This window comes from Rana temporaria, chromosome 7 (genome assembly GCF_905171775.1).
Source record: "Rana temporaria chromosome 7, aRanTem1.1, whole genome shotgun sequence".
NCBI classification, from domain to species: domain Eukaryota; kingdom Metazoa; phylum Chordata; class Amphibia; order Anura; family Ranidae; genus Rana; species Rana temporaria.
The window spans coordinates 116,025,314-116,042,510 of NC_053495.1; the positions used below are offsets into that span (position 1 = coordinate 116,025,314).

The window sequence follows — 17,197 nt, forward strand, 5'->3', positions numbered from 1 at the left end:
GTCAGGCCTTGCTCTCCACTTTTAATCTCAAATGGCCAGACTATCTCTGCAGTTTTTCACTTAGAGCTCTTTCACACTGGTGCGTTTTTGCCGCATTTTTGCGGTAAAAATAGCGCTATTAAAACGCTTATAAAACACTCCAAAAACGCCCCGCTCCATTGAAATGAATTGAAAACGCTATAAAAATGCGGTAAAAATGCTATTTTAACGCTCCGCTATAGGCGTTTCCAGTGTGAAAGGGCTCATGGGCCCCTTTCAGACTGGGGCGGGACCCACGGTGGCGGGAATCGGCCGATAGCGGTGCGGTATTAACCCCCGCTAGCGGCCGTTAAAGGGTTAATACCACCCGCAATGCGCCTCTATAGAGGCGCATTGCGGGCGGTATTGCCGCGGTTTCCCATTGTTTTCAATGGGGAAGGAGCGGTATACACGCCGCTCTTCTCACCGCTCCAAAGATGCTGCTGACAGGAGATTTTTTTGTCTCCCGTCAGCGCATCGCCTCAGTGTGAAAGCCCTCAGGCTTTCACATTGAGGAAGCTGGGCAGGAGTTTTTCAGGCGGTATAACAGCGCTATTTTTATCGCTGTACCGCCTGAAAAACTCCTGAATGTGAAAGGGGTCTTATTGTTTAATTTTTCATTTATAGCATTTGAAGTTGGTAAAAGACCATAGTATACATTTTGTTAAATCGCGAGACTGGTGCAATAAAACATGGTGCTGTTGATTTGCTAAAAATGTTTTTCCAAATATTTGTGATAAAACAAATTTTTAGCACAAACAAACATAACACAACTTACAACATTTCTACTAAATTGAAAAAGATAAAACTGTATTGAATTAATAAATAGCAAATATTTGAAAATTTTAAATTGTGCTGCTTTGCAAAATGGTGAAAATCAGGAGGTATGCAAAACTGTAACAAAAAAAAGGATGGAAAAAATCTTGAAGTCTGCTTAACACCTATGCATTGTGGTAATCCCCCTGAGGAAGTCATGTGACAGCCCTGTGTCGGCATGCATTAGGGAGGGGACAGGACGGTGGAGAAGACAGTACACGTGCTCTCTGAGCAGCTGCTGATGGACACAAGTTTCATAGACTATTGGATTGGATTTTTTAAACATTGTTTTCTGTAGAGTGGTGCGCTAGAAGCACGAACGTGTTAGTACCCTGATGTTTTTTTACCTTTAATAAATTAGTGTTTAAATGGTAATACACTATCTAGCCTTTTTTACAATTTGATTTGAGGAGAGCATCATTGGATTAACCTGGGGTACCCACAGAGACCATCATGCTCAGAGCCCAGAGGTGGTTCAGCTGCTTTTTATGACCAAACTAAGTTGTGCGGTCACATACCCTGAGGTGAGAACAATCACACAGGGGGGAGCACACGTTTGAAGTCACTGTACATTTGTTTGGAGCGCCACCGCAAAGTTACATCATTGGTTATCATAGGCCTCTTCATTTAACTACCTTCACTGTGAACTTTCTCATCATAGGAGTTTTTTATTGATTTACTTTTACTGTGAACTTGCTTGGAGCACTGTTATATTACATATATATTTGAAATTATATATCAGTTTAATTGTTAATTGTATATATGTGATTATCAATCGCTTATCTATTTGATCATGCACTAATCTATTATTGGCACAATAGCACTTTATGTTATTCATCATTGCATTGGTTTATGGTTTACATGATATTGAATATACATTCACACAGCACTGCATTTATTTTTTATTTATTTTTTCTAGCACAATTTATGGGAGTGTGATCAATGCTAGCGGCTGTATAATTTTCTATTTTTCTACTTCACATGGGTTTATATGTATTATTATGTTTTGTCCATCTCTCTGGTAGCCCGCAAGATTTATAGGGCCAGATTCACAGAAGAAATACGCCGGAGTATCTACTGATACTCCGGCGTATTTTCAAATTTGCCGCATCGTATCTTAATTTGTGATTCACAAACAAGATACGACAGCATTTGGCTAAGATCCGACAGGCTTACGGCTTTGTACGCCTTCGGATCTTAGGCTGCAATACTTCGGCTGCCGCTGGGTGGAGTTGGCGTCGTTTTTCAGCGTCGGGTATGCAAATTAGCTTTTACGGCGATCCACGAAGCTACTCGCGTGCGTTACGTCGTTTTTTCCCGTCGCAAAGTTAAGCCTGCTTTTTCATGGCTTAACTTTACACCAGCCATGTTAAATGATTGGCCGTCGTTCCCGCGCCGAATTTAAAAAAAAAAATTTCGGGGGAAGTACGTTACACACGTCGCCATTCACAAACACTTTGGGGCGCCGTAATTTCGCGCAAAGCACGTCGGGAAATTTACTAACGAAGCATGCGCAGAACGTTCGGCGTGGTAGCGCGCCTAATTTAAATGGTACACGCCCCATTTGAATTAGGCGGGCTTGCGCCGGACGTCTTTACGTTACTCCGCCGCAAGTTTATACTCAAGTGCTTTGTGAATCAAGCACTTACGAGAAAAACTTGCGGCGGTGTAACGTAAAGACGATACGTTACGCCGCCGCATTTGTACCTGAATCTGGCCCATAGTTTATAGGATGTATATTTATGTTGGAGGAACCACAGTGGCCAGAGACTCATCCAACTGTCCAATAATTTCAGCAGTTGGGAAGCAAAGAAGAGGTGTGTTTTTAACGATAACATGGTCATAAAATGGGGGTTTACAGGGTCATACACCTGTAAAAAAAAAACATGACGCATCTCCACCCCCCTATTGCTGCACGTATTCAACACTTCTGTGCGTGTAGAATACTTGCCCTCCTTCTGGAAACAATGGTTTCTACTGCCGGCTTGTACGTTCCTACTTAATGTACATGTATGTGTGTATGGAGGAGCCACAGTGGCCGGAGACTCATTTTACTGTCCAATACTTGCAGTGGTAGGGAAGCAGAGAAGAGATGACAATTTCCCATAACGTAGTGAGAGAATAGCAATGTTTAACATATTTTCATAATTCATGTTTTTTAATCAATAATCTTTTAGATTGTAAGCTCTAACGAGCAGGGCCCTCTGATTCCTCCTGTACTGAATTATATTGTCACCTGTACTGTCTTCCCTCACTCTGTAATCCGTTGCACAAACTGTTGACGCAAAATAAATCTTGTACAATAATAATACAAATAAAATTGTACTTTTAAACCCTTTGTCCAAACTGTTGACGCAAAATAAATCTTGTACAAAAATAATAAAAATAATATTGTACTTTTAAACCCTTTGTCCAGTGTCTTCTGTTTTCCCTCACTCTGTAAAACGTTGCGCAAAATGTTGACGCAAAATAAATCTTGTACAATAATAATAAAAATAATGTTGTACTTTTAAACCCTTTGTCCATGGCAGTGTAAATGGCTGTTTATTCACTATTATGTTTGAAGATCCAATTGCATTTTTCCCACTGACCACCAACATAGGGGTATTTTCTTTTCACTTGCCAGCATTGTAAGGGACATTGGGTTACAAAATCCTAATCACTGAACTATGTACAATGTATGTTATATACTCCTGACCAAAGTGTTTATTTCACGCAAATTTTTCTAGTTGCTAAGTGGTTCCCAATTAAGTTCTTCAATAAGGTAGACTCTGACAAAAGAATATGTAATGGGATAGTTTATAAAAACGATAATTTTGTCCTTTTATTGGTTTATTTGTCAAGTAAATATATGGCAGTGTATATGGCTGCCTTCAGTCACTATCATGACTTAGTTGCATTTTTGGATCATGTATAACAGAGATATGCAATTAGCGGACCTCCAGCTGTTGCAGAACTACAATTCCCACGAGGCATAGCAAGCCACAAGCATGACACCCAGAGGCAGAGGCATGATGGGACTTGTAGTTTTGCAACAGCTGGAGGTCCACTAATTGCATATCCCTGATGTATAATCTACTAGGAGTGACATACCTTACCTAGACAGAATGGGGAACCAAAAAAGTTTAATAAATTATTGGATTACTTACATGGAACAACTGAGGCAAATCGGTTCTTATCCTTGTTATCTTGATGGTTTCCTGTGGTTTGTGGTCTCCAGTTTCTATATGATGGTAATCTCTGGAATATATAAAAATTTTAAATGTGTAATGACCAAAATTTTGTTGCAAATGCTTATTGGCATGCAGCCATTTAATCATAATATTGACATATTTTTTTATATCAAATAGGTACCATAAATCAAATGAATAAAAATTGTATTAGTACACAATCAACAATAAAAACAACAAAGAAACAAATAATTAAATTACAAAGAGCTAACTGCTCCGACGCCCATAGGACTTTCATAAATCTTAGTGATTCCCATAGTCCTGAGAACTAACTTAGCCTTGTGTGCTGTGGTGTCTGTGAAGGTTTCTTTTTTTTTTACCAAGCAGTGGTGGAACTCCCGCCTGTCAAGCCCATGCAGCTACTATGGGGCCCAGGCAGGAGAAGGGCCTGGTTGGGGCCTCAGATCAAGAGCAGACTGGACAAGGTGGCGGATGCAGCTGGTGACACTAGTTTGTTGGGGCTGCCCATCCATCCAGTCCCTGCTGCCCACCATGCTGCTTCCTATGTAACAACACCATTTCCCAGAAAGCCTGCTCCAGTACCTGGTGCCTGTTTTGGATTTCTAAAACAAAACTGATATAATTTCCTATACCAGTATGCTTCATTACAGTTATCTGGTTATACTAAAAAAAAATTAAGAAAACATATGTATATAAAATCTAAAGAAATAGATACACACTACAAAAGTAAACTGTTTTCCTACGTCACTAAGGATTGGTGACGACAATAGTACAGAACTAATTTTAAGGAGAGTTAATGTTTTTTTATTTGAGTTTAAAGCAATATAACGCTATCAATTTAATCCACAGAACAGCACAGACACAGTATTGGGCCAACATACCTGAAATTCGCACGTTAGCTGAGAAGGTTCAGAGGGAGAATCTTTCTTCTTCAAGCTATTGAGGATTAGCGGTAGTTCAGCCATACTGACTTCTGTTTCTCCAAACTGATTGTATTCCACCAAAGCTTTGTGTATGAATATATACTGGAACTGTCATAAACATACAATCAAGAGAAATCATTACACTAAAGACCTATTATTGCATCACATGTATAACATATATAACTTTATAGAAAGTATTTGTGTGTCAACAATGTCCATCATATGCCATGGGAGGTTAAAACGAGCTCATAGCTCCAGAGTTCAAGTTAACTGCAGACTGAGGATGCATATACTGTACCTACAGTATACAGGTTTCTATGCAGAAGTGAGCTTGATTTTGCACTCTCCGGTGATAGTAAAGAAACCCTATTGTGTACTTAAAAGTGGGGTATGCCTGTACGTCGCACATAGGTCAGCCTATTCTCTTGAATGGTCTGCGCTACATGGGACAAACATGCCAAAGAAGCTCCAGAACCTTTTCAAGTATGGAGTATCATGTGCTTTGGCATGTCTGTAGTTTCTGTGCAGCAAAATGCACGTCTGCTAACCGCCTTTGGGGTGCCATTAGCAATTAATGTCAAAACAAGCGTGATGCACATTTGCGCTTTTTTTCTAGCAATTCTGAAATGTGTGCCAAAACATGCAATTACAATGCATTTTGTAGTATGTTCAGGAAACGCCAAGTGTGAATGCAGCCTTAGAACTACCTCTACCTACTTCAAATAAAAGTACAGAATATTACATTATAATAAAAAGTGTATATAGAAAGTGATTTTAACATTTTATGTTACATGTGTCATCATATTCATAAAGAACTCGTACACTGTTAACTGGGGTAGGCCCAGGTTTATAATTGTTATTAGATATTTTACCTTATTTCAATACCAACCTCTACTTGGACCATCAGACAGCGCTGACGCCTCAACTGTACGACATAATCATAAACATTTACTCTGCCCTCTGCTTCCAGACATTCCAACATGGCATCAATACTTATATAGGTTCCTGTACGTCCAACACCAGCACTACCAAGACAGTCAATAGAGTACATGTTAGTTTACTTCACTCTGTTAGGCTGGCCATACATGAGTCATTTATTTTTTGTTCAACCAGCAGGTTGAATAAAAGAAACTATCTCAGTTCCCCCATGCACACATTTAAGGTGGATGGGGGAATCCCTCCCACTGAGCTATTCTATTCTGACAGTGGGGAAACTTCCCCACCATTTGAATACGCTGGTCAGCACCATGGGGTATAGCCAGTGGCGCTGGTTGAGAGAAAATTTCTCAACAGGCTGGTTGTACACAAGTCGAATGACAGATGACTTTTGTACAAGCAGCTCGCCCATACATTGATCAAAATGTGTCCAATTCAGCAAGGACTGGCCAAATTTGAATACATAAAAGGCTGGCCTTAGGAGTATCAGATCTACAATAAACAGCAGTTGAACAATGTGCCCATTGTTTTGAGTCTAATTGCCTTCCACAATGTTTATATCCTAGTTAAAGGGGTTGTAAAGGAATTTTTTTTTCCTAAATAGCTTCCTTTACCTTAGTGCAGTCCTCCTTCACTTACCTCATCCTTTGATTTTGCTTTTAAATGTCTTTATTTCTTCTGAGAAATGCTCATTTCCTGTTCTTCTTCTTGTAACTCAACACCGTAATGCGAGGCCTTCTCCCTGGTGTGGAGAAAGCCTCTTGAGGGGGGAAGGGGCAAGCAGGAGTGTCAGGACACCCACTAACACACAGCTCCTTTCTCTATCTGCAAAGTAGAGAGTGTCCTGACTTGCCTGCTCGCAGGAACTTACCAAAATGTACAGTGCCTTAAAAAAGTATTCATGCTCCTTGAAATTTTCCACATTTTGTCATGTTAAAGCCAAAAATGTAAATGTATTTTATTGGGATTTTATGTGACAGACCAACACAAAGTGGCACATAATTGTGAAGTGGAAGGAAAATTATAAATGGTTTTCAAAATTGTTTACAAATAAATATATGAAAAGGGTAGCGTGCATTTGTATTCAGCCCCCTTTACTTTGATACCTCTAACTAAAATCTAGTGGAACCGATTGCCTTCAGAAGTCACCTAATTAGTAAGTAGAGTCCATCTGTGTGTAATTTAACATCAGTATAAATACAGCTGTTCTGTGAAGCCCTCAGAGGTTTGTTAGAGAACCTTAGTGAACAAACAGCATCATGAAGGCCAAGGAACACATCAGACAGGTCAGGGATAAAGTTGAGGAAAAGTTTAAAGCAGGGTTAGGTTATAAAAAATATCCCAGGCTTTGAACATCTCACGGAGCACTGTTTATTCCATCATCAGAAAATGTAAAGAGTATGGCACAACTGCAAACCTACCAAGACATGGCCATCCACCTAAACTGACAGGCTGGGCAAGGAGAACATTAATCAGAGAAGCAGCCAAGAGGTCCATGGTAACTCTGGAGGAGCTGCAGATAGTCACAGCTTAGGTGGGATACTCTGTCCACAGGACAACTATTAGTTGTGCAATCCACACATCTGGCCTTTATGGAAGAGTGACAAGAAGAAAGCCAGCGTTGAAGGAGCCATAAGAAGTCCCGTTTGCAGTTTGCAAGAAGCCATGTGGGGGACACAGCAAACATGTGGAATAAGGTGCTCTGGTCAGATGAGACCAAAATGTAACTGTTTAGCCTAAAAGCAAAACCTTATGTGTGGCAGAAAGCTAACACTGCACATCACCCTGAACACACCATCCCCATCGTGAAGCATAGTGGTGGCATCATCATGTTGTGGGGATGCTTTTCTTCAGCAGGGACAGGGAAGCTGGTCCGAGTTGATGGGAACATGGATGAAGCCAAATACAGGTTAATCTTAGAAGAAAACCTGTTAGAGTCTGCAAAAGACTTTAGACTGGGGCAGAGGTTCACCTTCCAGCAGGAAAACAAACCTAACCATACAGCCAGAGCTATAATAGAATGGTTTAGATCAAAGCATATTCATGTGTTAGAATGACCCAGTCAAAGTCCAGACCTAAATTCAATTGAAATCTGTGGCAAGACTTGAACATTGCTGTTCACAGATGCTCTCCATCCAATCTGACAGAGCTTGAGCTATTTTTCAAAGAAGAATGGGCAAAAATGTCACTCTCTAGTTGTGCTGAATACAAATGCACGCCACACTTTTCACATATTCATTTGTAAAAAAATAATTTAAAACCATTTATCATTTTCCTTCTACTTCACAATTATGAGCCACTTTGTATTGGACTCTCACACAAAATCCCAATAAAATACATTTACGTTTTTGGTTGTAACATGACTAAATGTGGAAAATGTCAAGGGGTATGAATACTTTTTCAAGGCACTGTATGATACTGTATGAACCTAACTCCTATACAAGAGATTCTAGGAGTAGGGCACTATAAAACTATACAGGCAGTTACTGTGTAGGCTCGGCCAGGACTGGAAAAGACTACGGCACCTAGGATGTAAACATTTCAGGAGGCCATCCACACCACAGAGAGCTAAGTATGAACCAGGGTTGGAGAGGGTTCTCAAATCACATTATTTTAGAGGCCCAAGTAGAAGGAACAAAAAGTGTACTGATGTTTTAAATCTGTTTTTTCGCAATCTAAATAACATCTTTGTTTTAAAAAATAAACATTTAATACAGGGTGCACCAAGCATATCAAGGAACATTGTGAGTTTTCTAAAGAAGAGCAGAAACTGTCTCTGACTGAAACCCCAGGTGTGGTCATTTGAACATAGCAGATGAGGAGAGGAAAATAAAATGAATGACTCCCTACTCATTTTGTAGTTTTTGAACATTTCAGATTGGGCTTCTCATTATGTACTGTAAAGAGTTTTTTTTCCCAACAAAGTGGCTAGGGAGGACCTATAAAACATTTAAAATGGTGCTGGAGTTGCATCCAATGGCTGGATATAATTCCTATCTAACTGACTTACAAAACAATATTTTACAGGTGTATTTTTCAGTTTTGACCATAGTAAAAAATACTTACAAAAACAATAAAAATTTCCTTAAACACCAATAACTAATTGTGGAAAAAAAAAGCTAAGGTAGAAGTTGAATTATGAAGTTGGTATTAGTTGTGAGCATACAGTAAGTTCCACACCTTAAAATGTATGTCTGATTTTATAAATTGGAGCACATTTATTGCTCTTATTGTAAAATTATATTATTATTTTTTGTTAGGGTATAACAATCGAAATTACCTGCAATGAACAATTATTGGTCCACTGAAAAAATTGTTTAAAGCATTAACCCTCCGACGTAATTTCAGCAGTAGATTGGGATCATCAGGTACACCGTGATCTGGCCAGACTGTAAATTGAATGTGTGTGATGTCTCGTCCTGTTTTCTCTCGTCTCTACACCACGGAGCAAGAAAAGAGTATTCAAACAATATAAAAAAAAAACATAGAAGAAAGCACAAGGCTATCACACATTCTGCAAGGGCTCCAAAAAAACAATGGTTCTCTATGTGCCCTGTTCACACCACACCGTGCAGATTTGTTATGCGCAGGAATGAATAGGACACATAACTGACATGCAAGACTGATGTCAGTGTGCATAAAAACTGATATCCACATGCATGAAAACTGAGGTAAAATGATGTAAACTGATGCCTCTGTAAGTGAAATCTGTGCAGTTTTCTCATCAGTTTCCATAAGTTTTCATGCACGTATGATTTGACGGAGCCCTAAGGCTCGGTTCACACTGGTGCGGCTTCAAAGTCGTGTAACTTTGAAGCCGCGCAGCGTGACTTCATTGCGGCTTGCATATGCCTTCTTTAACAGAAGTCAATGCAAGCCACTCTGAAGTTGCCCCCAAGTAGTGCAGGAACCTTTTTCTAAGTCGACTTGAGTTTCTCCGATTAGAACGGTTCCATTGCAATTAATTGAGTGCGACTTGTCAGGAAACTGGGGGCCAGATCCTCAAAAGGGATACGCCGGCGTATCTACTGATACTTAATCAGTTTCCAAAAGATAGACAGAAGATCCGGCATGTGTAAGAGACTTACACTGGCGGATCTTAGGATGCAGTACCGCATCCGCCGCTGGGGGCATTTCGAGTCGAAATGCCGCTTCGGGTATGCAAATTAGCACTTACGGAGATCCACAAAGCTTTTCTGCTTCGTTTTTTTTCCGTAAGTATTAGTTTGCCTGCGTAACTTTAGGGCTGCTTTTACAAAGTGTAAACTGTTTACACCTTGTAAAAGTAGACCCTTCTTACCCGCGACGCTGTTTTTTTTTTTATTTTTTTTTTATTTTTTTTCGCCGTATCTTTTTTTTTACCCGGCGCGATTCACAAAACTCGGCGTAACGTAAAACCGTGCTATGCCCGTCGGGAAAATGACGTCACTGCATGCGCAGTACGTCCGGTGCGGGAGCGTGCCTCATTTAAATGGGACTCGCCCCCATTTGAATAGGAACGCTTTGCGCCGGCGGAATTTAAGTTACACACCCGAAAATTTCTAGGTAAGTGCTTTATGGATCGGGCACTTAGGTAGAAATTTTCCGGCAGTGTAACTTAAATGGGAAAAGACAAGTTAAGGCGGCTGGCTGTGGATCTGCCCTAAATCCCCTGACAAGTTGCGCAGGGGAAAAGAACCAATAATAATGCAGTCTAATTTTACTTACATTGCTCTACAAAACCAAGTATTCTTTTATGATAGTCTAGTTCTATTTTTTTGTTTTGCAATTATATGGCAACGCATGCAAATAGAAAATACTTTTTTATTGAGCAGTTTTCAAATTGTATCAAAGTAACATATGAACTGTAGTTAAAGTAATTAAGAGAAAACTCAGGTTGCCATGGTCACGTTGTTTGTCACATTACAGAATATGGAAAAGTGAAAATGCAATGTGATGCCGCGTACACAGGACCGTTTTCATGTCATGGGAAAAAAACAACGTTGATTCATGTCAAGCCTGCCTTCCACACACACGATCATGGAAAGAAAATGCTCGAGCAAAGCGCGATGACGTACAACACGTATGACGGCACTATAAAGGGGCAGTTCTATTCGAATGGCGCCACTCTTTGGGCTTATTATGCAAATTTCCCTTCTCATAACTTGCTTCTGAGCATGCATGTTTTTTCCCATCATTAAAGCCTACACACAACCGTTTTTCATGACGAGAAAAATGACGACGTGAAAAACGACGAGAAAAATAAGAGCATGTTCTAAATTTTTAATGCCCATTTTTCTCATCGAGAAAAATCGATCGATCGTTTTTAATGACCAATTTAAAAAATGGCAATTTTCTCATCATAAAAAACGGTCGTGTGTACGCGGCATTAGACTCAACTGACTGAACTATAAGCAGTGGCGGCCGCTCCATTAGAGGCGCCTCCCTACTCCATGAGCCCAGACCCTAATCTACATGCAGGGAGCCAGATGCATGGATTTCAATGTTTTTTTTTAAGCACATAATTAGAGCCTGTGGCACTAATTGGTTTAAAAAAAGGGTGGGCTCACTACTGTCTTCCTGCTTGAGACCCCATTGGCTAAGAGGAGAAGCGACCGTATCGTCCGCCAAGGGGGAAGCCGCTGAGGAGGAGGAGACGTGGGGGAAGCCGAAGCTGCCTACAACCTAGATGGGGTGGATGGGTGAGCGTTGAGGGTGGTGGTGTTTGGTTTACCGAGCGAAGGGGGGTGTGGGTTTGACTGACCGACCGACTGACCGAACAGGGGGGGTGGCATTGGTTTGTTTTTGAAAAAAATGGTGCGCCAGACACCACTGACTTCTAATGATTGTTATTTACTACTTAATCATTACTTTAAACAATGACTGCCATGATTTTCCACATGTACTGTAATAGCACTTCAGCAAAAAAGTGAAATCTCAAGCAATATTATAGCTTAGGATAGCATTGCTTGATAGGCCACTTTAGCATACTTTAAATGCAAATGCTGCTTAAAAGAGAAGGTTTTTTTTCCCCTTCAGGCCTCGTACACACGACAGAGTTTCTCGGCAGAATTCACCGAGAAACTCGGTCAAACCCGGATTCTGCCGAGAAACTCTGTCGTCTGTACACTTTTGGCCCGATGGAGCCGCAGAGGAACTCGTCGAGAAAATAGAGAACATGTTCTCTATTTTCTCGTTGTTCTATGGGAGAAGGCGGCCCGCCGAGCTCCTCGGCGGCTTCATCCCTGAACTCGACGAGGAACTCGATGAGGAACTCGACGAGGAACTCGACGTGTTTGGCACGTCGAGTTCCTCGGCCGTGTGTACGGGGCCTCATACTTACCTAGGTGGATGCAGTATCAGACTGCGATGCTGCATATGTCCCCCACCACCTCTACACTGAGAAACGAGCCATAGAACACCACCAATGGCTCAGTTCTGACAGCCCCCTGAGTCAGCAGCTCTCCGCTCTGCCCATTGTTCCAAGTCATACCTGACTGCAATTTACATAAATACATGACATCTACTTCATGGACATTTAAAAAAACTGAAATAATTTGAACAAATCTATGGTAAACAAAATTTACTGGGAAATGTACTATGAAATATATCTAAATACATATCACTGATAGATGTTAGTAGAACATCCATGGTAACTTACATGAGTGACATGGAGTTTCCGAGTGATGTAATCAGGAAATAATTTCTGGTCTGTGATTTTCACCACAATGTCCCCATACGCTTCTGTTTCTCCATCAACTGATGGCCAGTACTGAGCACATTTGTTCTGCAATTCAACATGTCATATTTTATGAATGTTCTTTGTGGGCAAGGTATAGCATGTCTAAAACATAACATGGTGCAGCGCATTTCATGCATGCCTATTCTAAGACAAAATATTATACCGTGATCATTGCAAATTATGTATAACCATGATCATAGACATTTGAACAGTGAGGGCCAGTTCACACCAGATGCAGTTCCGTTTTTTCTGCACCAATACAGTCAGTTCCGGTGAGTTTCCAGTCAGTTTCTGAACCAGAAACTGACTGGAACTGACTGCACTGGTGTGAACTAGAGCCATTGGAATACATGGAAAACACTGTGCATACATTTTTAGTGCAGAACTGGCCCTAAGAGACAGCTACCACATATGCACAGTACTGGTCAAATATTTTAGAACATCCTAATTTTTCCAGTTTTTCTTTTAATGTCTCAATGTACTCTGAAATTAAAGCATAGAACAAATAAATAATCAGACATACAGTAAAAAATAAATCATAGAATTGTTTTATTTAACAAAATCATCAAAGTAGCCACCCTATGCTAATAAAATAGCTGAACACACTTGTATTTTTTCTACAGTGGAAATCAAATATTGTTCGGAAAGTTCTTCCCAACTGTTGCAGACATTCTCACAAATGTGTTGCACTTGCAGGTTGCTTTGTTTTCACCCTTATGTCCAATTTATTCCAAATCAGCTCGATGGGATCTAGAGACTGTGCTGGCCATTCCATGATTTGAAGTCTACCATCTTGTTTTGTTCTTCTAAGGTAGATCATACACAGCCTAGAGGTATGCTTTGAGTCATTATATTGTTGTACGAGGAACTCCTGGCCAACTAGACATATTCCAGAGGGTATTCCTGGGTGCTGCAAAATACTGTGGCAGCAGTTTCGGTTCAGGGTGCCACTATACCTCTGTGCAAGTCATTGACTCTGGATCCAGCAAAAGAGCCCAGGCCACCATGCTTCCTGCTCTTTGTTTGACGGTTGGTCTCACACACTGAGGAACTGTCCTTTCACCTACTCAATGGAGTACATAAACTCTGCCTGATGAACTGTCATGCTTCATGGTCTAGGCTAACCTTTTTTTCCTTTTTTACCATCTTAGCAATCTTAGCAATGGCTTTCTTGCAGACACTCGGCCTAACAAACCTACAGCTTGAAGTCTTCTCTTCACAGTTGAAACTGAGACTTGCTTACTTCAATCAGTGTTAAGCTGTGCTTGAAACTGTTATTCGACAGAGTGCACTGGGGATATGTAGCGGAAACCCTTAAGAAATTTGGTCTCACAGGATTTATTTTTGAAGCCATAATGTCTCTCTATACTACACCATCTGCTAGGGTATTTACATCGGGAAGTATATCTAAACAGTTTAGTCTCTCAAATGGTACTAGACAGGGATGCCCCTTATCACCCATTATATTCTCATTAGCAATTGAACCACTGGCGATATCTCTCAGATCTAACCCCAATATCGTAGGAATCAAGGTCGGTCAAATAGAACATAAATTGGGATTATTCGCGGACAACGTTCTTTTAACTTTATCTGCTACCGACACACTACTAGAAGAGGTAACCGCTATCCTAGATAAATTTGGATCAGTCTCTTATTATAAGATTAATCATAGTAAATGTTTTGTACTACCTATGAACATCCCGCCAGACCTAGTTGTTAAACTAAAACAACAATCTAGCTACAATTGGGACAACCCCTCCATTACCTATCTTGGGATTCAACTTACTTACCCACCTAATAAACTGTATGAAGCAAATTATCCCTCCTTATTAACTCAAATCACTCAAGATACACAGTCTATTAAAAAGACACAACTATCTTGGATCGGAAGAATAGCAGCCTTTAAAATGAAGACGTTACCAAAAATTCTATATTACTTCCGCTCCCTCCCCATCCCATTACCGACTAAATTTTTCACACAAATTAACTCGAAATTGAGCAACTTGGTCTGGTTGGGAAAGAAACCTAGAATTGCTTTATCTACTATGTCATTGGTTAAAGCTAAAGGAGGCCTAAACCTCCCAGATTTACGCCTATATTACTTCGCCTCACTCCTTGATCAAATGAGATACTGGTTCAGATATTCAAATGATAAATTATGGTTGAACATTGAACGAGAAGTGTCTAAAGGGAAGGATCTATTTTCCCTTTCCATGGCCTGCTATGCTCTACCAAAAATTAATACACCCAACTTCCTAACAATTAGAGCTACTCTGGCAGCCTGGAAGTTTGCTCTAACAAAATTACAGCCGACATGTAACCCAGTCCTAATGCCAATACCACTAGGAGTAATCGATTACTGTAAAGTAAGAATTACTACCACACCCTGGTCCAAACAGGGAATCAATTTTTTTGATCAGCTATCACCCGATGACATACATAAAATAACGAATAAACTCATAGCCAAACCGTTAAATAAAAACTTTGACCCAAAGAAAAGTGTGGAACTCCCTAGGGCGCTGTGGGAATTCTTCACTTCCTATAAAATAAGTGGGAAGAGAGGCATATCCCATATATATAAACTACTTTCATCTTTTCCAATTCAAACCAAAACTTTAAATATGATTAAATGGGAGAAGGATCTATCACAAACTTTTACGTGGGAAGAATGGCAAAAAGCCATCCATATTAACAGTTCTTCTTCTGCATGTGTAGAACATTGGGAGAACGCCCAGAAAATACTAAACCGCTGGTATTTGACCCCTTACAGACTATCCAAAATATTCCCTAGCTCCTCCCCCATATGCTGGAGATGTGAATCCCACACTGGCAATTTGTTACATACCCTCTGGGATTGTAAAACCTTATCTAGCTACTGGAATAATGTATCCTCCTTTATCGCATCCTTCACTGGTAATCTAAAAATACTCACACCTGAATTAACCCTACTAGGTTTAAATCTAGATGTCTATCCTCCTCAATTTAGAACTATAGTTGCCAACTTCCTTACAGCAGTGAGACTCACCATAACAAAACTATGGAAATCTACCTTAGCACCTAACTTATCTGATGTTGTCCAGAGACTCAATACTCAGGCTCACTATGAGCTAATGTTAGCACATAGGAAAGGAACCATAAGTAAATTCATTAAAAATTGGAATGAATGGATTACTCATCCTAGGGCCTCAAATTTTCTGAAGAATTTTAATAATTATTAAATGTGTTCCTAAACGACTACACTCCTAAACTAGACCGGATGTAAAAGATAACTTCCTACTCACCTTCCCCTCCCCTCCTTCCCTTGATACCCCTTTATGTTAATTTTGATTTTATTAAATAATATAAGATAATGAGCCATAATCCCTTGTTTACAGCATGATCCCGTTGGGGTAAACAGGGATTGCTAGTTACTTGTTTAAGCATCTGACCACTATCCAACTGGACTAAGGCCCTATATGGTTACTGTTTAGTAAAATGATAATTTGAAGCCTACCCAGGCACACTGTTGAACACATAGTATGACTAAGAAACTGTTGTGTTGTTATGACTCTTATTTGTGCTTTATTGTGTATCTTTGAAAAATACAATAAAAAACATTTGAAAAGAAACTGTTATCCTGTGATCCGCATGTCACACAAGCTGTTACTCTCAGAAATGCGCCTTTTGATTCTGCTGTGGCTTTGAGTATCCAGACCTCATCCTGTCAGAGTTTCCTCCAGTTTCCAAGTGCCTCTTGATGGTGTAGGACAAAAAAACTGTACTCGCTGACACCTTGGATTTCTTTGCAATTTCTCAAAAGGAAATACCTACACTTTTAAGGGTTATAATGGTATGCCTGTCTTCCTTTGCCGATTGCCTTTTTCTTTCCATTTTCAGTGAAATATACTTCTTCTTGCAGTACAATGCTTAAGAGGGTATAGTTGGGACACCTTATGAGTTGTTAGCATTTACTTACATTGCTGCAGAACAACTGTTAGTTGTTAACTTTTCACCTAAAACTGTTTTTTTTGTAAGTCTGAAATGTACAATACTTTTCAGTTTTTGAAATCTATACTTTTATAAATACTTTTTTTTCTAAATGACCTCTGTTCTCAGGTGCATAAAGGGTGAAGGGAACTGGGGGTAGTCACTGCAGGGGTGTGTCAGCAAGTGGCAGAGAAACAGAAGTACGCTGATCTTCCCAGTGAAGAGCTGTGCAGGTCATGTAAGCAAGTCTGACCATTAGAGTACAGACAGGCTGTGCTCTCAAGTAGAAGACAAAATGAAACTGACTACACTGGGATGGATGAGCCTAGTGTGGTCAGTTTGAAATAGGAAAGCAGGAGGACTGGAACAATCTTAAAGTGGATGTAAACCCACATTTTGTATTAATTTTTTTTGATGTCACAATGTACAGTATAAGATTTCCTATCATCTGTGCCCAGTCTTGCCACACAGAGTTAATCCAGCTCTGAGCAAACCTCTTTTATTGTTCACTGAAATAAAACGGACTTACAGAGAAAAACCTTAGTCCGTTCCGCCCCCTTGCTGTGAGTGACAGGTTATTTACACTCGTTCACTAGCCTGGGGACAGGCATTATTTTTCAATTCCC

General features: G+C 40.1%; 1 protein-coding gene across 7 annotated transcripts in view; it reads right to left on the bottom strand.

The window, feature by feature from the left end:
• The window catches only part of PTPRC (protein tyrosine phosphatase receptor type C), a 300,264-nt gene that overhangs the window by 29,697 nt on the left and 253,370 nt on the right, over positions 1–17,197 (bottom strand). For all 7 annotated transcript variants that reach the window (XM_040359865.1, XM_040359870.1, XM_040359869.1 and 4 more), the window contains 5 exons: positions 12,525–12,650; positions 9,165–9,319; positions 5,838–5,973; positions 4,907–5,056; positions 3,984–4,074 (listed from right to left, as the gene is read on the bottom strand). In XM_040359865.1, the coding sequence (XP_040215799.1) occupies positions 3,984–4,074; positions 4,907–5,056; positions 5,838–5,973; positions 9,165–9,319; positions 12,525–12,650 (658 nt within the window). The remainder of the gene's footprint in view (positions 1–3,983; positions 4,075–4,906; positions 5,057–5,837; positions 5,974–9,164; positions 9,320–12,524; positions 12,651–17,197) is intronic.